This window comes from Diabrotica undecimpunctata, chromosome 3 (genome assembly GCF_040954645.1).
Source record: "Diabrotica undecimpunctata isolate CICGRU chromosome 3, icDiaUnde3, whole genome shotgun sequence".
Lineage (NCBI taxonomy): Eukaryota > Metazoa > Arthropoda > Insecta > Coleoptera > Chrysomelidae > Diabrotica > Diabrotica undecimpunctata.
This window is the reverse complement of record NC_092805.1, coordinates 37,198,815-37,224,532: the sequence shown is the minus strand read 5'-3', so window position 1 is coordinate 37,224,532 and position 25,718 is coordinate 37,198,815. Positions and strand designations below refer to the sequence as shown.

General features: G+C 33.2%; 1 protein-coding gene across 1 annotated transcript; it reads right to left on the bottom strand.

Annotated features, from left to right (window-relative positions):
• Nucleotides 1–3,758: 3,758 nt before the first annotated feature.
• LOC140435560 (polygalacturonase-like) lies at nucleotides 3,759–21,978 on the bottom strand. Its single transcript, XM_072524306.1, has 4 exons — nucleotides 21,615–21,978; nucleotides 13,730–13,938; nucleotides 5,681–6,005; nucleotides 3,759–4,070 (listed from the first exon to the last, which is right to left on the bottom strand). Exons 1-4 carry the CDS (start codon nucleotides 21,895–21,897, stop codon nucleotides 3,826–3,828), a joined length of 1,062 nt encoding a protein of 353 aa, XP_072380407.1. The 5' UTR covers nucleotides 21,898–21,978; the 3' UTR covers nucleotides 3,759–3,825.
• Nucleotides 21,979–25,718: the final 3,740 nt, after the last annotated feature.

The following is a 25,718-nucleotide window of genomic DNA, read 5'->3' as shown; positions in this document are numbered from 1 at the left end:
TTTAGCAGATGTGGAAAATATTTTGTCACATGCTGACAATTCTGACCTTTTATCTCTTAGGTCTTCTTCCAATAATATTCTGTTGAACTTTTCTAATCGCCCTAGACAACTCATATCGGAGTTAGATAAGATTTACAGGGAGACGGTATCGTTTTTAAAAACTCACCCTAATCTTCTCGTCCTTACTAGTGATAAAGGGAATGCTACTGTCCTCATGGATAGAGATCAATATCTTAATCTTAGCCAATCGTTGTTAGATGATGATAGATACTATCAACCTCTCTCTACCAACCCTTGCTCTAAATTTACAAATAAAATAAATAAATTCATTACACACTTAAAAAATATTAAGATCATAGATCAACCACTTGCAAAATTTTTACATAATTATGATGGATATGCTCCCAGATTTTATTGTCTACCTAAAATACATAAGCCCACATTGAGCATGAGGCCAATTGTTTCCTCCATTAATTCACCAAATACTAATATTGCAAAATTTTTAACTGACATCTTATCTAAATCTTATAATTATAATAACAACTTTATTATTGTTGATTCTTTTCACTTTAGTGAATTTATTAATAATTTTGAACTTCCACAAGGCTACATTTTAGTGAGTTTTGATGTGGTATCTCTTTTCACTAATTTACCTCTTTCGAGCGTTATTACCTCCCTAAGAAATCACTGGAACTCCATCCAACCAAACTGTCCTGTATCCTGGGATGTTTTTGCAGAACTTTTACAATTAACATTTGACACTAATTTTTTGGTCTTCAACGACAAATATTACCTTCAAATTTTTGGGACACCTATGGGTTCCTCAATCTCTCCCATCCTAGTTAATTATGTACTGGATGATTTAGTATCTGACCGTCTGGGTCTTTTAGATTTCCAAATCCCTTTTATTAAACGGTATGTTGATGACTTATTACTAGCCTTACCTCTAGACAAGATTCAGGCCACCTTGTCTTTATTCAATGAGTTTGATCCTCATTTACAGTTCACTGTTGAACTTGAGGACTCCAACACAAATAGTATTCCCTTCTTAGACATGCGTGTCATTAGAATGGGAGATAACACCCTTACTACAAGTTGGTACAGGAAACCAATGGCCTCTAATAGGTTTCTCAACTACCATTCTTGTCATCCCTTTAAATATAAATTAAACCTTATTAAAGCTTTAAGCTGCAGGCTAAATAGACTGATACATCCGATTAATCGAAGGGAATCCTTTCAATTACTTAAAAATATTCTGATTGAGAATTCCTATCCATCCTCCCTTATTAATAAATACCTTTTCGCTCAAAGCTATGGTTCTTCTTTAAATGATATACCCAATGGTGACCAACTTAGAATGATATCAAATAATTCAATTAATAACACTGTTCTGCCTAATACTGTACTTGGGAATCCAACTACCCATTACTCCTCTTTACCTTATTTTCCTCAAGTTACTGAGAAACTCGTTAAACTGTACAAACATAATAACGTACCTGTTAAAATTGCTATTAAGAATGCTAAGACTGTCAGGAATTTGTTCTCTAAAACTAAAACACCTCTGTCCCTTCTGGAACAAGTGAATGTAATATATCATATACCTTGTGCTGAGTGTGACTCATGTTACATCGGTCAGACTGGGAGATCACTGAGAGGGCGTCTTACGACACACCGCAGTGATATCAATTTATCTAAGCATACTTGTGCTCTTGCCCAACATGCCATTAACACTAAGCATGAAGTAAACTTTAATGAAGTTAAAATTCTTGGCACTGAACGCAATCTCGTTAAAAGACAGTTTTTAGAAATGTGTGCAATATTAAAACATCCTAATACTCTTAATAAGAGAACGGACATTAGTAATTTGAGCCAAATTTATCATGCATTAATTTTACAGAATTAGGCTTGATATGTTGTTTACTTAAATTTTGTCCCATTTTGGGGTTTTCTTTATCACATTTTCTTATAATAAATTTAAATAAAAATAAAAATAAAATATAAATAAATTATTCCTTCTTTAATTAAGATTTATCAACTTACTTTTTATTAATATTTGTCAATATCACTTTTACATAATCAAGTAATTGTTCTTTTTGATGAACTTGTTTGATAAAACTTTAAATTGAATCTGATTCATAGAATCCTTTTCATTACGGTCCTTAATGTTTGAACCTTTGGACTGTGGAAATTTTTATTAATCTTCACCTGTTAGCTGGCTAACTAGTGACGTCATAATATTATAATATATGATATATTGGATTGACTTCTCTTGCTTTGTTCTTTGTTGACAGATCAATCACTGTAGGGTTAAATGGTGATCTTAACCACCTTTTCCTTTCACTGCTTGGTTTTTTAACGACAAGTTGTCAACCAAATTTATCACATTCTTTGAATATACCGCCTTAATACATAGAGGTTGGTAGCTTGCCTTGCTGTTTATGTCATTGTGACTTCAAGGCCACTTCTACTCACGTTGTTTTGCGTCAAACCTTTAAATTCATTTACCAACGAGCCTCAGTAAGCTAAAGACTGGTAACTTCATTTTTTTCTTTATTACTATTAATCTTTAATAACTTATAATGTTACCTAAAGTTAAAATTAAAATATAATTTTTAAATAAATTTGTTGGAAGTGCAATCTAATGATCTTTCTAGTTCTTTACACTTTAAAATAAACCTTAATGTTTTTTACTAAGTTTTTATAAAATTTTTTTTATATATACATGTATTTTTATCACATGTTCTTTTGCTGTGCTAAATTTGTCAAATTGCAAACTTTACCTAGTTTCAATTTAATTGTTATATACAACGTTAACTCTGAATGTCCTTGCTTTGTAAGCTTGTTCATATTTTTAACATCACTGACTGCTACATGTCTTTGTAAGGTAACACACTTTGGTTATAACTTCTCTATGGATGTTTGGTTTCATATTGTTCTTTTTAGATGAACTGATGATGCTTTCTGAGCAGAAAGCGAAACGTCTTCAATAAATAGATGAAGTAGCCATCGTCTTTGTCTTTTATTTCTCCACTTTGACCGAAAAACCCACCACTCTTCGAGTGTACCTTAGTTTATATTGGATTGACGGTCGTACTCCTTTTCTCGATATATATATATATATATATATATATATATATATATATATATATATATATATATATGTCATTGAATATTTTTGTTAGTCGTTGAGTACGAGTTCAGCATATGCATTGTCAGGTCTAGGAGCTTTGCCATCTTTTAGTTGTGATATTGCTTTTTCCACTTCATCTGATGTGATTCTTCTCTTCTTCATGTGCCATCTCCGCGACAGAGGTTGGCAATGATCATGGCTATTCTGATCTTAGATGCTGCTGCTCTGAATATTTCGATTGATGTGCATCCGTACCATTCCGTACCATTCCCTCAAGTTACGCAACCATGAGATTCTGATGTGATTGGCCAGTGGTTATTACATATATAGGACGGAGGCTGTTTGGACCTATTATCATCAAAGAGTTCTTGTATTTATTTAGTCCATATGCATCTGTAAAGACACTGAAATTACATGAACAGCTGACGCTGAGAATTGATGGGGTAAAAAGATATTCTTCATCCAACATAGTGGTACCGTCTATGAAATAGTGTATTAGTACTTCAGGGTTAAGCATTCCCCGCCAGTGATCCTTATTGAAGGTATGAATGTACAAATACGATAATTTGATACTTACTGTAAAGAGAATCAATAGCCTCGAAACATAATAGTAAATGAAATTTTTATTTAATATTTAAATCATAATCAAAAGATACCTGAAAGAGAATTTGTTGATAATGTCTATGTTATTATTGCTAGCATTTAAATCCTTCTGGTATATAGTTGCAGTAGCTCTTTCCAGTTCCCAAAATATTAATATTTGACCAACTCCAGTTTGAACACTTATTTTCATTACAAACAACATGAATAGGTCTCGTCAGTAATCCTTGAACAGAGCCATATACGTTCGAAATTTTGAGATTTTGTATTTGAAATTCTCGAGAATAATTTCCTGTGTCTTCATAATCTTGATTAATGTAAATACCATCTTCTGTGATTCCTGTATAAAAAGAATAGTGATTAGTTGGTAAATAAATACCTATTTCACTATTTTAAAATTAAGAGTTTTATGAGTTTTTTTGGAATTCCTAACTCATTCATAGCGTTGTAAAGACTTGGTCTTAAGACACTGTCATATGCCGCTTTAAAATCGACAAAAATATGATACATATATATATATATATATATATATATATATATATATATGTTAAACTCTTGCGCTTTTTCGAGGATCTGTCGTAGTGTAAAGATCTGGTTAATGGTTAAACGTCCACGCCTGAATCATGCCTGATATTCTCCTAGAAACGAGCCCGAATCCGTATTCTCCGAGTCCTAAACTCAAGAGAGATGAAATAATTCTAAAGTGTAATAACAATTCTGGTGTTCTTATGGAAAAGTGGCGTGATAAAAGGGATGTTTTATTTATTATTACAGAGTATTCTGGTGATTTCGTGACGGTTTCGAACAGAAGAGGTATTGCAAAAGAAAAGCCTGAGGCCATTGCACAATATAATAAAAATATATCGGGTGTAGATCATAAAGATTAAATGTTGGCTTACAACCTATGTGAGCGTAAAAGCTTACGGTGGTACAAAAAAAATATTTAGCCACTTTTTTCAAGTAATCATAAATTCTCATTTTTTATTCAATGCGTATTCTGGCCAAAGAAAAAATTTATATGATTTTCGTTTGACCATTATTGAGTACCTTTTGGAGGGAGCCCAAACTAAAAATTGTCCCAAAAAAACTATAAAAGCAAATGAATCACATTATATGCCGTCAAAATTTGAACGAACGGATGACCATAAACTGGCTCGAAGAAAATACTGTAGAGTGTGTAAAACTCAAAACAAGAGATAGATGACTCCTTACTTTTGTAATCTATGCGTTGGTCAACCAGAATTATGTTTAAACCTTTGTTTTAGAATGTTTAGTTTTTATTTTCAAATTTTGTTTTGTTTAACTGTTTTATTTTTAATTAAACATTTCTGTCTGACTTAAATTATTCTTCCCTAAAATACACCACTTAAGTCACTCAAACACCACTGTGGCGTAGTCGGCACCTAACATGCAATTCTATGTTCAGTGCCGACCACGCCACATATAAGCGATGACGTTGTTTTATAGTAATACTTAAATTATCAACTAGATACTATTCAATTAAAAAAGTATTACACAAAAAAAACTAAAATACTAAAAATATGCTAACGGCACCCGAGGGTCCATTCAAATTTTACACCGGCAGTGAACGTGTTATTCGATAATACAAAAGGCTAAAATATCTAAATGCAAGTACAAAAGCCGTGAATGGAAATGATATGTACAATATAATTATCTTGGACTAAAGCAAGCGCGAAAAATTGACTATAAACAAATAAAAATCGAACTAAGTTCCAAATTCGTATAAAGAGTTAAATGAGAAAACCGTGTATGCCACTAAATGGGTGAAATTTAGGTAAATATGTCGTCTTGTAGATTTTAACAAATAGTGTAGCACCATTTCTTCAAATCGGTAGAAAACGATGAGTGTTCAGAGATTTTAAGCCTTTTACATTGGTCATATCGGAAGAAAACGATATTTGTCCACGCGTAATATGGATATTTTGTTACCTAATACTTGAATATTTTCATAGATAACGTCTCTGATCATCCCAGATCCCTTCTTCGTTTTTATATGTATTCCATACAATCCATTTGCAACAAGAGAGTCCAAAAATGTAATATTTTGAACGATGCCGGCCTCTGCATTTTCTTCGGTTGTACTACCAACGGAAAAACTCAGACCATGAGTACCATAACATTGCAAATTTCTAAATATCATATTAGTACCAGAATTGACAACTACGCAATCGTCTTGATTCATTACAACAGAATCTTGTATGATTATATTTCTTCCTGAATGTATTCCAAAACCATCGGTATTAAGGCCTCCGTTCTGGAAAATAATTTATAATTAATAATTGTAATATATTTTATGTGGAATTTAGTTCTAGTAGATGTTCTATAAATAAGTTATTGAATCGAATCTGTAACGATTATTTTGCCTACCACAAAGGGTCCTACTATAAGGGGTTGAAAATTGGGGACAGAAATGATTGGGGTGGAGATAGGGTAAGCAAAACAAACCGAAACGTTTGCGAACGGCTACTCAGGGTTTTTTTGGAGAGCGGAGCCGCAGATAAGTGAATGACAAATGGACGGAAACTGGGATAACTACAAAAATGAAGCAAAAGGAGTACTTACATGAATCTCCTGGACATACAAAATACAAGAATGTTCTTAAGCTATTTGAAATGGACGCCGCTTAGAAGAATCTTCCTGATGGATGAAAGAAAGGCTCTTTCTTTCTAAAAATATAAAAAAGGGGTTAGAAACTTTTTTAAAAGAAATAAATAAATTGGTTTAGGGAAAAAAATTAATATTTATTGTTATTTCACCACAAACAGTTACATACAATATAAATAGTAATAATAAAGTACAAAATAGTAAAAAACAAACTTACTATGTTACTATGGGTTTACAAACTCTAGAAGTTGGAGATACTACCAGAACTTACAATCGTTAATGGGCGACATTTTGTAGCAGAAATAAATTATTACAAATGAAAAATATCTTTTCAAATGAAACATGCATAGAAGTTAACACTTTTTTAAAAAACACAAACAAAGCCAGATCTCAATTATGATTAGGTATGTATCAACTGTTAAAAAAATTAAGCTAGCTGTCAGATGTCAATATTAAATTTTAAAACCGAGAATAACTAATATGACAGCTAGGCCACACCCTTTCATTTATAATCTTACTTATTACAAATTTCTCAACTTGTCAAGAAAGCAATTATTTATGTCAAATGTCTATTTTTTCATTAAAAATTCAACAAAAAGGTTACCTGAATTTCACTAAATGTTTTTTTTCTTTAAAAATTCTGGGGTTGGAACTGGAGATTCACTGCCCCGCAAAAAACTGCATCTCACACTGCGAAATAGCCTGGAATGGCTTTGGAGAAACAAAATGAGGCTGGAAGCTGGGCACTGGACGCAAACTTTGAAAACTCGGCTTCTTAAAAACTGGAACACAACTTGAACGCAACTGGACACAATTGAACTATGTGGTTATCCTTCAAATTTGCTGAAAACGCCGTTTTACAAATTGCTCAGATGAGAGACGGGTCGAAACAAAAGAGTGACTACTCTTGCCAAAAATGACACAGTTCCTTCAAACTAAGCACACCGCGTCTGCTCTCAATAATATTTCTTCCAAACCTCACTTAAACTCTAACTATTAACTGCTCATCAAACTACATATTTTCCATAACATAAAACGAAAAACGAAAACCCATTACAAATTTGACGAAAAATTTGAACCAACACCAAAACCATCTGCCTTTGACAATGGCTCCAGCAAGAGTAACTTCATAATCCTTAAAAATCATTCGCCTCTCCGTATAACGTTCCCATCAATCCAAGTAGATATTTATTTAACGCGCAATATTAAACAGAAACGATCAAAAGAAATACCGAAAAAATACGCATATGTATATAATAACCCATTAAACAAACTTTAAAATATGTTTATTATCAATTCCAGCGTTGAAAAAGGATTAAAAATACTTTTTCGGTGTTTTAACCTATACAAGGTGATTTAAAATGCTACAAATCTACCAGTCTTTCTGTTTAACTTATTACTTACTGTAGAATATTTAAATGTTTTAATTTTTATTTTAGTTCAAGGCTTACTTTTGACCGAGAATGTCGTGTAGCGAGCCTCCTGAGATGGTAAAAATCCGACAATCCGATAAAAGAGTCTGTCCAACAATATCAGAAGAACCAGACAGCAAACCAATGATAATATATGTAAAGGTACTATATGCACTCAAACAAAATGAAAAACGAAAGACTCCCGGTCTCGAAGACCTGTTGGAGTATTAAAGTTGTTAAATAAAGACAATTATATACATGTGCTTACTAAACTAACCCATTAATGCCTAAATTATCTTTTTCTCTAATTTTAAAATTTTAATTATACATAATTATCAGTAATATTATTCTTTATATGGAAATATTTATGAAATGGTTTTATATATTTGCATTTCTAACCTTTGGCCCGTCTTATAAATAGATCACTGGGTGTTAGTATTACCATAATTCCAAGTATGTTTAAATGAGTTAAAAACAGTTATGAGAAATAACATTTTTATTTGCGTCTAATAAAGATGAGTTTATGTTTTGCAGGGAAAGATTTTAGGAAACCGTAGCACTGTAAGACGCATGTTAGGACTGCGCAATTTTAGAGAGTAGTTTATTTGCTATTCTAATCAGCTTTTAAAAGCAGCAGTGAATAGAGTTCAGGTAATCATGATGAACACCAAACTTCAAAAGAAGACGGCATCTTAAGAAGAAGAAAAGGAGAAGGAACTCTGACGGAAATTTTTGAAGCCAAAAAAGAGTTAATGCTTAGACAAGGAAAGAGAGAGGGCAGGTAACGCTCATTTAATAAACTTTCGAAAAGTGAAGCCAGTTTCGATGTGACTGCCATGTTTTGATGCCTGTACGTTGCCCATTACTACCTCTCGCATAGTTACCAGTCAGTAGATCCCCGGATTTTAACTTCAATTTACTGATTTACTGAAACACTATATCGATCTAATAAAAAATATGTAATGATAAAATCATGTTCAAAAAATGATCATTATGTCTGTGTTCAATTATAAATTTTGCAAAAAATTTATTCCATTATATCCACTATACTCAATCTACCGAAGAAATAAAATATGACCTGGCAACCTTTCTGGTGCCGCTTTAGGCTTCAGTCAATTCCATACGATTACGCGTCCCCTCTCTTTTCTTGTCTAAGGTTGACACAAGGAGACCCGTCAATTTTTAATTTCGTGGCTGTCATTTTAATTTTAATTTTCAAATCTTCTTCTTTGCGTCGAGCCATGTGTCAAGTCTTCTTTTTTTCGATTTGTCAGTTCTTCTTCTTATCAGCAACCGTTAGCTGTCATTTTAATTATCAAATATTCCGCTTTGCGTCGACTGTAAATTCTTCTTTTTATCAGTAACTGTTAGCTGTCGTTTCAACTGTCAAATCTTCTGTCAAATCCACTTTGAGACAGAATTACTGTGAATATTCAAATTATTTGAAGAAAGTGCAAAACAATATAGTCTACAAATTAACGAGCAGAAAACAAAGTATATGGACATAGGCTAAATGCTAACGTGAACAAGCAACTAATGAGTGTTACAAGTAATAATGAGGGTGAGCAAAAAACATTTTAAGGGCGGCGAAGTTGACTTTTTAACGAACAGTGATCCATCACACAGTCCTTATTGGTAGCGAAATCTGGGTTATTAACAAAATTCAGGAAAATATGCTCAATATCTGGAGAGGAAAGTTTTAAGGAAAATTGTCGACGGAATTAGAGATGGACAAAACATTTGGAAGAAGCGAACAAACACAGCAATCTGTGAGCTCTAGAACCCAGAAATTAGTTGAATCCTTAAATTAAAAAGGCTTAGATAGTTACACTACATGACAATAATGCAAGATGGAAGATTGACGAAGAATTTTCTGCTATGAGGTGAAGGAAAAAGAAGAGAGAACGACCACGAAAGAACTGGATCAAACCGTGTTAGAAAGATCTACAAAAAAATGGAGATAAAAAACTGTAGAACTGTCGGCATGAAGGGAGTTAAATAAGAAAAAGCAGTTACAAAGAAAAATTTGTCTATCAGTCAGGCAAATCCTTCATAGATGTCTTGCATTTCCTTTTTAAAAACTTTGAATAGGCTATCTTGTCAAAAGAAGTGGCGTTGGCAAAGGTATGCAACCTTCACTTATCATAAATTAAATCTATGTTAATAACTAATACTGTAATTACCTTACTAGGATATCAATCATTATAAGAGCCATACAAATTTTGTTTGTTTGTTTTCCAAATTCTAAGAACAATACAAAAATATTTTTTAAGGAAATGTCTCATTACCTCTACTATACTTCCTAGGGGCTAAATATCTCTTTTAACCTGAAAGACAATGATTTCATCCCCTAATCTCTGTAAATAATCTAGTTATAGTGGTTGTAAAAGGTTGCAAATCTAATGACTAAATGGTGTCCGAAAGAAAAAATTTTCACTAAATTCTAATAAAGCAATAAAATACTGAAACTTTTGTTTTCAATACTTCCACAAATTTTATTATTACTACAGCTGTTTCGGCAGAGTACCTTTGTCAAGTAAGCTATTTTTGTTATACCAGATGTATACAAAAGACTACAATAACTAAATAAGTTAGAATTATATCTGTATTTTTAATGTAATAATTTTCATAGATTCCAATAATTATAACTTAAGGCCTTTATTTTGAATGTCGAGAATTTGAAATTGGTTTTTAAAAAAATTATTATGATCTAGAAGGTGAAGTGCGTAAGTACAATCTGTTTTTTAATTATTGAAAGCCTTTTTGCGTTCTGCTATCCGTTTGTTAAAGGTTCTACCAGTTTGACCGATGTAAGTTTTTGGGCAGTTGCCACAGGTAAGTTTGTATACCCTACTGTGGAAGTGCTTATTTTTTGGCTCTTTTTGTTCTTAATATACTTGCTTAAGTTGTTGTTTGTTCTGACAGCTCTCCATTCGGCTCGCGGAGATAAGAATACGGCCGAGGTGCCTGCGTCACCTGTCCGCCTGTGGGAGGGGATAACGGATAGGTGAGGTAATCGCAACACAGGTACTACGGGGGAGGTGGAGCCCCACGACACGTGCCTTGTGTACGTGGCGTGCCACCTTCATTTGGTGTCGGACTCGTAGGGGTAGTGGAGGCGCTAACGATCGTATGCCGAAACGCCAGGTAGACCGGGGTCCTGCCAAAATTTATTTTGGAGAGCACAAAGCTTAGCAATATTCTGACAGCTGGCATTATTCCTTTTTTTGTGTGTGTGTTTGGCTACTTTTGATGATATTTTGCATGTATATGTAATAGAGCAGAAAGTACTGAGGTTTTTCTCTGTTGGTGGAAAGACTAATTTCAGAGCTTTCTTATACAGTTTTTGGTTTGAAATTTTGTTTATTTCTAGTTCGTTGTAGCCATTGTTTACTGCCATATTGTTGTAACCATATTCAAAATACAAAAAGTTTGGAACCATAGTTTTTTCAATAGATTTATAAGTTTATCAGATACTAAATTTAGTAATAGCGAGATACAACTTTTAGACAAAGGATTTAAACACAACTCGCCTCATCATGATAATTAAAAAAATTTGGAATACTTAGGAGTAGAATGTGTAGTAGCGGTAAACAAAACTGCCAACAATATAGAAAAAAGTATCATTGCCAAGTATATATATTACCGATATATGTAGTGAAACTAAAAAGTCATCTTACAACGAGAAGCAACTAGCCATTTCAATTAAAAATAACTCAATAGAAGACCATAATGTTTACAAAAGCAGACAAAAGTAACACTACTATTGCTATAGATAAAATAGAATATAATAACAAAAAATAGAATTATTAGAAAATCAAAATATTGTAACAATAAACAAATATCCGACAGAAAAATATTAAAAACAAATTAAACTGGCGTTAGAAAGTTCATAATCAATATTAAATTCAACAGAACAGAAATACCTCAATATTATAAACCCACAACCCCCTAAAATATACTCTTTTAATAATCTACACAAACCTAACCACCCAATAAGACCTGTAGGTTCTTTTAACACATCTCCGTCTTATAAAATTTCAAAAAAACCTAGAGATTATTTTAGAACCCACTAAATTTTTACCTAAATTTAGCGTAAAAAACACAATAGAAACATTTTCAATTACCCAACAATTCTAGATTCATTTCATTTAACGTAAAAAATCTTTTTCGTAGTATTCCTCCTACAGAGACTTTTGTTCTAGTAAAAAACGTTTTAGACCATAATATATAAGGAATCCAATCATTACATCTGAAATTTTAGATCTTCTTGATTTTTGCATAAATCAAGACTACTTTGAGTTTACTAATCAAATATATACAAATAACAGTGCTTACCATGAGTAATCCTCTAAACCCATTACTAACAGATATTTTTATGGATTGTCTAGAAAAAAAGATTTAAAAACATCCCGTATTCAAACAGTTTTTATATTGGTGGAGATCGTTGTACGATATAATGGTATGTTTTACAGGAACTAACAGACAACTTGACCAATTCTTACCTTATAATAATTCACTCCATAGTCATTTTAAATTTACAATAGAAACAAAACAGAATCAATCCATAAGTTTTCTAAATTTAAACATTTTCAGACTTAAAAACAAACATGAGTAAAAACAAACATGAGTTTCCCGTATTTCATAAACCTACCCATACTGACACGACCATGCACAATTCATCATCCCATCCTATATAACATAAATTGGCAGCCTATCATAGCATGTTACATAGAATAATAGAAATTCCCATGTCAAAAAACAACTTCGAGATAGAATTTAATATCATTAGACAAATAGCAGTAAACAATGGCTACAACGAACAGACAATAAACAAAATTTTAAACCAAAAACTTTATAATATTGCCCTGAAATTAGTCTTTCCAATAACAGAAAAAAAGACTTACACAGTGGGGTATACAAACTTACATGTGGTGAGTCAAACTTACATCGGTCAAACTGATAGAACCTTTAACAAACGGACATCAGAACACAAAAGAGCTTTCAATAATAGAAAAACATATTCTTCTCACGAACTTCACCTTCTAAATCATTATTGTTCTTTTAATAACCAATTTCAAATTCTTCACATTGAAAATAAAGGCTTTGCGCTCTCATTATTAGAGTCTACGGAAATTAACAAATAAAAAAATACATATATAATTGTGAATGAGCAACTTGAGACAAACAGTTGTCTCCTCCTCAACTTACTCAGTTAAAGACTATAAAATGTTAGGCTCACTTGAGAAAGGCACTCTGAAAACAGCTGTAGTTATAATAAATTATAATAAAATTTGTGGAAGTGTTGAACAAAAAAGTTTTCAGTGTTTTATGGCTTGATAAAATGAACTTCTTTCAAGTAACGGTTGAATCCATCACAAATTCTCATAAAATGACATTTACTTGTTGTAATCATTAAGAAGGAAATAAACAATTCTCCCTCCTACTATAAATATAATAACAGTCTTGATCTTAGAAAAAATTAAGTTTGGAGATTACACTAAATAGAAAAATTACGTGAAATACACATCTTGCTGATAACTTTTAAAGCAAAAAGGGCTCCCTAGACATCCACAGGCTTTGTGGCGAAATATAAAGTCAGAGACCGAAAATGATCTATTATTTACATATATTATCATCTGTTGACAAGAAAAAGACAAATAAAAAATTGCAAAAAATGCAACTACAACCTCAAGGGTAATATTAGACTGTATCCCATTACACGAAACTGTAAGGAAAATCCCTATAACATAGATGTGGGATATAGACAGAAGAACTTCAAGAGGCGTGTGGAAAGATCTACGAGGAAAAACGACATCATAGAATAGAATACAGTATTCTATATTCAATATTCTACAGTATAGAATATTTCTGAGTTGTTTAGTATAGTACAAACTAACAAAAGAGTTAGCCCTTATTCTTTAAATAACCATTTTTACAGAAAACTAAAAGTAAAACATACCGTATTTCCTGCTAAAACATCAATAGTCCATCCTGTAAGAGTAACATCTGTGGCATAAACCCCCACACAAAAATGTGGACAATTCAATAAATAGATGTTTCTGAATATAGAGCCACCAGTAGTAGCTACCCTAAAGAATTTTGGTTTGACTACTCCGTTATCACCAAAACCATCCCAATATTTTTCGCCTTGACCATTTAAAATGCTACCTTAAAATATGTGAAAATTAGGTATAAACAATTATAATAAACCAGAATATTAAAAATTGTCAAAAATATTGTAAAATTAAGTATTGAGTGTGGTGAATGTCAGTATAAGGTAAAGATTTTAATACTTCCTCCTCCTAAGTGCCTTCTTTGTTGAGGTTGGCGATCAATATGGCAAATTTCTCTCTATTCTGGGCTTGATGAAATAATTCATTTCCTTTTGTGTGGGTACAATCTCTGATGTTTCGTAGCCCAGATTTTTTCTTTCGTCCTATGCCCCTTTTACCTTCAATCTTGCCTTCTAATATTACTTGGAGCTGCTCAAATTCCCTATGGCGCATTATGTGTCCTAGATATGACGTCTTTCTAATTTTGATAGTATTGACCAGATGAGGGCGTGTGTTCATTGCTCTCAGTACTTGTTCATTCGTAGATCTGCTGGTCCAGCTTATTTTTAGCATTCGGCGGTACATCCACATTTCAAATGAATTTAATTTGTTGACGTCATACTATTTTAATGTCCAGGTCTTACAGCCATATAGTAATAGAGACCACACATAACACTTTAGTGTTCTCAATCTTATTGAGACTGATAGCTTGGGGTTACAGAGCATTTTACGCATATTCATGAAACCAGATCTTGCTATTTCAATGCGTCTTCTAATTTCTTTTGAGAGGTCTAGTTGACTATTTAGTTCTCTGCCCAGGTATATGAAGCTTTGGAAACTCTGAAGGGTGATACCATTTATTTGTATGTTAGGTGTAACTTGTTCATGGGTGTTTTTGTGGAATACCAGAATTTTGGTTTTGGAAAAGTTAATGTCCAAGCCCAGCCTGTGACTTTCTTCTGATAATATGTTCATCAATATTTTTAATTGGTCTTCTGTTTCTGCTAATACTACGGTGTCATCGGCATATCTTATATTGTTAATGATGATTCCATTGGCTCTGGCACCTTCAGGGTGATCTTCAAGAGAAGCTCTAATTATATGTTCGGCATATACATTAAATAATAGGGGGGACAAAATGCACCCTTGACGCACTCCTCGTTCTATGTTGATGTACTTAATGTTTTCGTTCTCTGTTCGAACGCATCCTGTGTGGTTCCAGTATGTATTTCTTATGATAGCTTTGTCGTGTCCGTCCAACCCTACTTCTTTTAGCACCTCGATCAATTTTCCGTGTTTGATGCGGTCAAAAGCCTTTCTATAATCGACAAAGCACACATACAGCCGTTTTTGAACTTCAAGATACCTTTCTGCCATCAGTGTCTATCCCATAATTGCTTCTCTAGTGCCTGTACCCTTTCTAAAGCCATATTGAGGTATTCAATATTCAGGTATTCTTCACACTTATTTTAAGTTCGGTTATAAATTATTCGCATAAAAATCTTAGCGGCATGACTCATTAGGGATACAGTTCGATGGTCTTCACATTTCCTTGCTTTTTGTTTCTTAGGAAGAGCCATATATGTGGATGTGTATTATGCCATGTTCATATAAAATATAATGTTGTAGAGGTATGTTAATTTCCTGACAGCATTTTCACTTAAGTGTTTAAAATGTTCGGCTGTTATTAGGTCTTCGCCGGGTGCCTTGTTGTTCTTTGCGTCTTTTATTGCCTGCAAAACTTCTTCGGTGAGAATGTTTAATTTTTCATCTGTATCTATTTGTGGGGGCTCTTCTGTTCTCTGATCACCAAACAAATCTTTAAGATATTGCCCCCATATTTCTTTCTGTTTTTCAGAGTCCATTTCTATTTGGTTTTTCTTGTTTGTTACAATCGATAAGTGTTTGAGTTTCCATATTCCAGCTACTTCTTTTACCTTTCTGTGTAGTTCTCTATCTTTATGCTTCATATGCAGATCTACCTCTTTACATTTTTCTTTCATCCACTCTTCCTTAGCTACATTTATTTTTTTCTCAATTTCTCTGTTGACTTCTTTGTATCTTGTTAGGTTTTAGTCTTTTACCATCCGTCTCCTCTCCATAATTTGTAATGTTTTGTTTGTCATCCATGGTTTTCTATGTTTACGGTTTTCTTTCTGTATACCTTGGTCGGCTGCCTCCAAGACTGGTAGGAAACTTTTCGTGTGTTGTTTTATGGATGTTATTACCAACACTCCTACACCTGACTGGGCATCATCATCTTTGCCTGCATAATAGAAACGGTTACCAAATGTTGGGAATTTAATGCGATGGTTTCCCACTTGCCTTTCGCATCCTATGCCATTGACGACGGGATGTCGTTCATCCGCCTTCGGGAACGATTTCTCCTCCCCAGGACTAGAGGGTGCCCTTGCGTAATTCCTAAGAATAACGTGAATGCCTATACCGGCAAACACTCGGTCCCCATCTGCGTCAGCCACCTAAGCTATCTACTTAAGTGTTGCCCGTCTTCTACCGCGTGGAGGTGCAGATTGGGGGTTTCCCTTCATTGAGATAAAGACCATAAAGGCATTTCTTGATACTCTCCAGTACTTTTAAAACTTACTAAAGAAAATTATATTAATAACATTAAGAAAAACAAGTGAGCTTTATTCTTATATACTAAAATACGACCTTATAATATTCTCCTATCTTTACCTTTAACCCTTCCTCTTTCTCTTTCTATTTTTCTTCCTCTTCACTTTTTTTTCATCACTACCACTTATTTACACATTTCTTACTCTTTCTTTCCTCTTGCTCTTCCTTTTTTCTCTTCTCGTCCTCTTTTTCTTCCTCTTCCTCTTTCTCTTCTTTTCCTCCCCCTCTTTCTTTTCCTCTTCCTCGTCCTCTTAAATCCTAAATCTTAAATCCTCCTCAAATATACCACTCTGTATATTGTATTATTATTGGAATTCCCATTTCAATACGTGTTCAATCATATGTAACACTTGGACCTTAAATAAGTCATGAAGGTCTTAAATAAATAAAACTTGTTCAACGATACGTTCCTAACCCATCCTTCCTAACCGACACGTTTTTATATTATCGAGGCGATGGTATAAAAACAATTGTAAAGTGCTTCAAGTAAACTGTAGAGCAAAAGATGGCATTCGAACAGGTAGACAAAAAACTGTTATAAATTGTAATAAAATTTTGGATTTAATGCAGAGTTTTGTTGAAAATCATCATTTATCCTCACGCAGAGCTGCACAAATACATGATGTATGTCATTCTTCAGTCTTGCTTGTACTAGATAGGAATTCATTTATACCCTACAAAATCCAGTTGGTGTAAGAATTAAATGAAGATTATTACGACAGTATCTGTATCTGTAGAGTAGGGAGGACGAGTTAGGTTCCACAGCATTAAGACCACAATTGTCCATCCTGCCATTTCTAGGAAGGTGGACTGGTCACCAGGGGACATCTCCCTTATGTGGGCAGGTGTGAGCAAGGACTAGCCGAACGCGTACTCTAGTATTAACGGGCCACATTCCATTGTTACCGTGGAAAATCTACATCCTTGCCTTTCTTCCCATCTTTTCACGGTTTGCGTATGGAAGTGATATTTGACAATTTTCGCGATTGTTGTAATTGACCAACTTAAAAGATCCCTAGGTCCTCAGAGTTTTATGCCTGCCGCCTTCGGAAGGAAAATTCGGAAAATACTTGAATATCTAAAGAACAGAAAAGCCGCAGATAAAGACACCAGAAGAATGGAGAACAAGCGAATTAATTCTACTATTTAAAAAATTTAAATACTACGCTAAAACTTACAATTAAATTTTGTAAGTGCTAATAAATCAGAGGATAGGTTTAGCAGATGAACAACAGGGTTTTCGTAGTGGAAGATCGTGTACAGATGCAATATTCGGTATAAAGCAAATTACTGAAAAATCACTCGAGTATAATAGACCAGCATTTCTGTGTCTGATTGACCTAAAGAAAGCGTTTGACATATTGAGACGCAAAGATGTAATCATCTTCTGTATAGTAGAAAAGTTCTCCTTAATATTATAAAAACTATTGAAAGCATCTACCAAAACAACAAAATGGAAGTCAGAATACGTGGACAAATTACAGAACCTATAGAAATAGGCAGCGGAATAAGACAAGGGGATTCGTTGAGCCCCATGCTCTTCAATTTGATCATGGATAAAATCATCAAAAGCGTTAACAAAGCAAGAGGATACAGAATGGGAAACAAAGAAATAAAAATACCCTGTTACGTAAACGACGTAATATTGATGGCCCAAGAAGAATATAGTCTGCAAAGACTAGTCCACAGATTTAACATAAAAGCAAAAGATTTTAATATGACAATCTCATCTCAGAAATAAACAATAGTAGTGAGCAAAGAACCAACCAGATATAAAATAGAAATTGATGACATCAGTATTAAACAAGTAATGGAAATAAAATACCTGGGAATTAGACTGTCTAGTTATGGAGATCTGGACAAAGAAGTGAGATATCAAGCATAAAAACCAAATAGACTCGCAGGATGCCTAAATAATACTATATAGAGAAACAGATACATTAATACTAAGATAAAGTCAAGAATTTATAAAGCCAGTGCAAGACCAATAATGAGATATGCCTTAGAAACAAGACCCGACACAGCCACAACGCAAAGGCTACTGGAAACGGCAGATATGAGAGTACTGAGAAGAATTACAGGAAATACACTGAGAGATCGAAAGAAAAGTCAAGACATGAAGAAAATGTAAAGTACAGTGTATAAATGAATTCTTCTTGTTTAGTGCCTTATCCGGTTGGTGATCATCAAGGCTATCATGGTTTTGTTGACTGCTCTGCGAAACAGCTCCTCGGAGGTCATCCCAAACCATTGTCGGAGGTTTTTTAACCACGAGATACGACGACGTCCCGGTCCTCTCCTGCCAAATAACTTTACCCTGTATAACGAGTTAAAGAATTCGATATTTTTCTTCGTTCCGCATCACGTGCCCGAGGTACTTAAGCTTACGTTGTTTCACTAAATTAAGCACTTCTTTTTCTTTTGTCATGCGCTGTGGGATATCAACGTTGGTGACATGATCCACATACGATATTTTTATTATCCTCCTGTAGATCCACATCTCTAAGGCTTCAATCCGCTTTTCTGTGGCTTGCGTCAGTGTCCAGGCTTCAACTTCATATAGTTACACTGGAAGAATGTAGCACCTCACTATCCGCATCTTGGTTCCCAAACTGAGATCACTGCAGCACAGTAAGGATCTCAGCTTGATAAATGTAGACCGTGCCATTTCAATTCTGGATCTAATCTCTTGAGAGTAGTCCCATTGTGAGTTGAGGGTAGTTCCGAGGTAAGTGAATCTGTTAACTCTCTGGATCTCTTTGCTACCTGCCATTAGTGCCCCGGGATCTAAATTTGCACGGCTCACAACCATGAATTTAGTTTTCTTAATTTTAAGGTCTAGTCCGTATGTTACACTCACAGTTCTCACTCGGTCTAGTAAGGCTTGTAGATCATTTCAAGGCTTCAATAGCATTTATACATCAGGAAAAATACCACAAGAATGGCTTTTATCCACCTTTGTTACTATACCAAAAAAGATAAATGCCAAACAATGCAGTGATTACCGTACAATCAGTCTGATGAGCCATGTACTGAAAATATTTCTGAAAATTATACACTCTAGAGTACACAGAAAACTGGAAATGGACATCAATAATACCCAGTTTGGATTCCGAAATGGACTTGGAACAAGAGAGGCGTTGTTTGCACTGAACGTTATGTCTCAAAGATGTCTTGACATAAATCAAGATGTATTCATGTGTTTCATAGATTACAACAAGGCCTTTGATAAAGTGCGGCATGATCACCTAATCAGACTCCTGACAGAAAAGAATTTAGATAAACGAGACATCCGACTAATAGCAAATATGTACTACAATCAGAAAGCAGTAGTGAGAGTAGAGAATAATACCACTGAAGAAATCGAAATAAAGCGAGGTGTGAGACAAGGGTGTATACTGTCGCCAACCCTGTTTAATCTCTATTCCGAAGACGTAATGAATAGAACACTCTCTGAGCAATCCGTAGGTATTAAAATAAATGGTGTTAGATTAAACAATCTGAGATTTGCCGACGACACCGTTCTGATCGCAGAAACACTTGAAGAGCTACAGACATTGGTGAATAAGATAGCAGACTGCAGCGAAGAATATGGACTATCTTTGAACATAAAGAAAACTAAATTTATGGTAATATCGAAATCAACACAAAATGTCCAAAATTTATATTTACACAATGAAATTATCGATCGAGTTAGCAAATACAAATATTTAGGCACTTTTATAAATGAAGACAACGATAGCTCAGCAGAAATCAAAATAAGAATAGAAAAAGCCAGATCCATATTCACTAAAATGAAGAGAGTGTTCTGCGGAAGAGATTTGAGCCTTGAAATGAAACTTCGCCTGATGAGATGTTACATACTTTCTGTGCTGTTCTACGGAATGGAGTCATGGACGTTGAAAAAGATTGATACCAAAAAATTAGAGGCATTTGAACTGCGGATGTATCGCAGAATCCTGAGAATATCATGGACCGAGAGAGTCACAAATGTCGAGGTCTTGAGAAGAATGAATAAAGAAAAGGAAGTCATATTTACGATCAAAAAACGAAAACTGCAATACTTGGGACACATTACAAGAGGCGAAAGATATGACCTGCTTCGAATAATTATGCAAGGGAAAATAGCAGGAAAAAGGTCCATAGGAAGAAGACGAAACTCCTGGCTAAAGAATCTACGGGAATGGTATAGCTGTAGCAGCAACGAATTGTTTCGATCAGCAGTTTCGAAAATACGTATAGCCCTGATGATCGCCAACCTTCGGAACGAAGATGGCACTTGAAGAAGAAGATCATTTAGGCTGGTTGCTAGTAACACAGTGTCATCGGCGTAGTGGATATTATTAATGTATTCACCTTCCACTCGAATTTACATCTCTAGATTTGTGAGGGCTTCAGTAAAAATTTCCTCAGAGTATGTATTGAAAATAGTCGGTGTGAGGGCTTCAGTAAACATTTCCACAGAGTATGTATTGAAAAGAGTCGTCGATATCACACAGCGTTGCCTTACTCCTAGCATGATCTTCACTTGGTCGGTCAGCTGGTCTTCGACCTTGACTTAAGCACGGTTAATCCAGTATAAATTCATGATAATCCAAATGTCCCTCTCATTTAATCCTACTCTTTGTCGTATAAATGAATGGACCCAAAATATTAAAAAAAAAATAACCACATTATGCAGAATGGAGGAGATTCGTGTCGTCAAAATTGCAAGAGATAAGTCACCAAATCAGCAAAAGAAGTATCGGACAACCGCGCAAAAGATGGAGTAACAACCTTCCATAGAAGTATTAATTAATGAACAAGCAGAATTGCTTATAAAGAGAAAGAAGAAGAAGGAGAAGAAGAATTATTAATCAGAAGACGCCATGCTCCCAAAAAGAGGACTATATAAGAAAAAAGAGTAAAAGAGTCAAATAAGAGAGAATCGTGGTGAAATGCATATAGTTCCTCAACAGATTTATTTATCTATTAGGAAAATTGATTAGAAAGATAAATAGAATGCAGATAGAAGATCCTAGAAATGCCTAGCTCCTTTCCTCCACAGGAATGATATAAAAAGCTACAGACAGACTTTAGAAGATAAACAAGAAATATATTGATATATAAATAAAAGAAAATGCTTTAAGTGTTATTAAATTATATTGTATATACCTGGAGCTCCTTGGACCAAAACGTTTTCTCCCGTAATAGACACTAGAAAGCCCGTTCTGAACGAAACTTCAAAAGTAATGACACCATCAAACGTAACTGTGGAACGTTCCTTTAAATTTAAGTTTAACGTTTTTCCACTTGGTACTGTTAGATTTGAAATAACTATATCTTCACAACTGCTAACGGCTTCGTCTACTTGTTCATAGGTTGAAATGGTACATATATCACTAGCTGTTGTGGATACTACTATTAAAAGAGCTAAGATGTTGTAAACGAAAAACATAGTTGTAGTTGTTGGTTTTAAAACTTACTATATCACTATGTATTCAAATTGAGAATATTCGAAATTTTATGGATTTTTCACTTATCAGCAATCTTTTATAGATATTTTATAATCAGTATCTATGTACGCAAAACACTTGTACCCCCTTAAAACTCAGAATTATTCAATAAATAGATTTATTGTTTTTAGAAGACTATTTGTGACCATAGATACTTATAAAATATGTTTACTGCGATAAAATATTTTATTAATGATTAATAAATAATTGGATATCGAATAAACAATTTTTGATTAAAATATTCAATAGTGTTAATCTTAACTCTCTAATAAAAAGTTCTGAAAAATAAAAAGAACAGTATTTATATAATTTCACCAACTAAAATCGATCGACTATTAGCAAATACCTTTAAAATCATGTTTTAAGAGCATTGCGCATACTAATATTTTACAACGTAATAAAGAGAATAGTTAACATTAAAAATATAAGATCTAAAAGACATTTGAGGTTTGTTAAACTTCCGATAAACTATCGATATAGGGAGCACACCTCTAATAGGAACTATCGTAATGAGAGCTAAAGTCTAGCCTTTTCACTCCTGATTTGTTTATTTTAAAATTTGATATATTTGTCTGTAGTTTGTTGTTCTAGATCTAGAGCATGTAAAAGAACTAAGAATGTATTTAAAAAAAATTTTTATTTTAATTATTTTTATTATATATTTATTTTACTTTTTATTTTTTTTTGGTAAAAAATGCATGGGATTAATATATCCCAACAATATTTTTGTATGGGTTATATAATCCCAATAGTATACATGAACCATAAATGTTTATACAACAAAATGTTTATAAAACAATTGCTACATAACGGAACATCACACATTATAGAAATAAATTTGGTATTTTATGTTGTGTACACCTTATACACCTCAAGCGACTGGATTTTCCTAATATGTATAGGTAAATGGTCGCCAACATTACTCATCACTAGACTTCGGCAAATATGCGGGTAACGGTGGCTGTTATCCATCATTATTTCGCAAAATTGTATTCTTTTGTCTGGATCATCTCGTTTAATTTCTGTACAACTGTGCATTTTACTTACTTTACTTACTTTTACGTACTTTGTGTATCGTTGTTTTGCAAACATCGAGATCACTACTAACCTTACGAACAGAACTGTGCGCATTTTCTTCAAAAGCAAGTAGATCATCTAATGTTGTAACTAGACTTCGGCAAATATGCATATTGCATATTTTGCATATTGTGCATATTTTATGCAAATATTTCATATTTTGACATATTTGTATAAAAGTTTGCATAAAGTGCATAAAAGTTCAGATTTTTATACTGTATTTGAAAATTTTTAAACATACCAATTTATTTCAATTCTTGTATAAAATTTTGTAGTCATTTTAATCAAGAAATGATCTAAGTACGTAATCTCTACAGATACAAAACATTTACAATTTCAAAGAAGATCAATTTAAGTAGCCCTCAACATTCTTAGAAAGTCTCGGTCACTGAGGCATTCAGTTATTGGATAATCGCTAAGGGTTCGCTCATTTGCATTTTATGATCTAATCCCCAAATCTATCTACAGTTTATTGTATCTTAACAGCAGGTAAACGGCTAATAGTTTTGTTCCTAATTTAGGGATTTTCCAAAATCTCCCAGTTTATTGAATTAGGTACCTAAACATTTCTAATTTGATGCTCAGATTTGTAAATCATTTTTGTTTTGATATTCAAAGCGTAAACACTCATTGTGCGTAACAAAAAGGAAGATTATGATTTTATAATGCCTAAAACAACCAGTGCTTCAACTTGGATTAAACCTTATAAAGAGCTGTCTATGGATATGGGAAAAATCTACTGTTCAGTCTGTGGCAAAATTGTAAGTATCTAATATTTTCTATTAAATATCTAATATTTCATACATACAGGGTGTTTCCAAATGACACTTACAACGTTTGACTGTAGATACTTCTCGAAAAATTGAACAAAACGATATAGTTAATGAGGGGTCAAACTTATTTACTTTTCGAGATACAGGGTGTTAAAATTAAAAAAAATTAAATTCTTTTAGTTAATAACAACAATAACTTTAAAACCAATAAACGTATTTACTTGAAATTTAGTACTCGTAGGTTGTTTTTAAATGAAAAATAGCTTCCTTTAGTGAGAAAAAATTGTCCATGGTACAATACAATGGTGTGTATTTAGAAAAATTTTTCACCTTTACTTTTTTTTATGAAGTCAGCTATTCTAAAACACAATTATTTTTATTGTAATTGAATTAACAAAAAAAAAACTTTTGTTGAATTTTAAAATAAGTTATATGATGTACTAATGGTTAGTAACAAAAACTAATTTGTGGATTAATACTGCATTTAAAACACTTAGCGAGTGTTTTTTTTCCAAACCAGTTATTTGATTAACCAAAAACACCTTGTATATTTTTATATTTTAAAGGTTGGGTTAAAATAAAGGTTTTTATTTTTATTTATAGATAGCATGTGAGAAGAAATTTCAGATAGACCAACATGTGAGAACTGCTTCACCCATTGCAAAAAAAGGAAAAATAGGAGGAAAACATCAAACTTCAATGGCTAAATGTTTCCAATCTACTTCAAAAAAATTAGATGAGCAAGAAACTTTTAATGAAGACTTGTGTCGCGCGTTAGTGTCTGCAAACATACCGCTTTCAAAATTAGCAAATGTAAATTTTAGTTCGTTTCTAAAAAAATATTGCAAACTTAATGTTCCAAGTGATCGGTCTCTAAGAAGAAATAATGTGAACGGGCTATACTCGTCGGTGTTAATTAATATTAAGGAAGAAATTGCAGATAATTATTTTTACATATCTGTAGACGAAACCACTGATTCCTCAGGAAAGTATATTGCTCATTTATTGATTGGTGTTCTTAAAGAAGATACCTTACCAAAATCTCATCTTATTTCATGCCAGCAACTTGAGAAAACAAATGCTTTAACAATTTCGCGTTTTATACAAGAAACATTAGCAACTTTTTTTCTGCCGACAACTATTCCTTCTAATAAATTACTGCTTATTTTATCGGATGCTGCTCCTTATATGGTGAAAGCAGGACAAAATTTAAAAATATTTTTCCCAGATTTAATACATGTTACTTGTGTAGCGCATGGATTAAACAGAGTTGCAGAGGAAATACGAAAAAAGTTTCCTCTTGTAAATACCATGATATCCAGTGTCAAAAAAGTATTTCTTAAATCTCCTATAAGAATTCAACTTTATAAAGAAATGCTACCTAACATTCCTCTTCCACCACAACCTATTTTAACGCGATGGGGAACATGGTTAGAAGCAGCTAATTTTTATGCAGATCATTTTGTTAAAATAAAGAACATAATTGATACGTTAACAGATGAAAGTTCCCAATCTCTTTTGGATTCTAAACAAACTTTTCAGAGTAACTTGCTTCAACAAGAACTTTCATTTATAAAATCAAATTTTAGTTTTGTTCAAAAAACAATTACTCAGTTAGAATCACCAAAACTGTCATTGTTCGAAAGTACACCATTAATAAAAGAATTTGCGTCATGTTGTCGGAACGTTAGAGGTAATATTGGAAAAGATATTTTAAAAAAATTTGAAGCTACTAGCATATTCTTAGCATATTCTTTTTGAAGTAGTCAGTGTTCTAGCTGGAAATATTTCGGAAACAATTAATTTAGAACCAAATGTTTTGGTTAGTTTGAAAAATGCTCCCGTTACATCAGTTGATGTTGAACGAAGTTTTTCCATATATAAATATATGTACTGAGACAGAAGCCACAAGT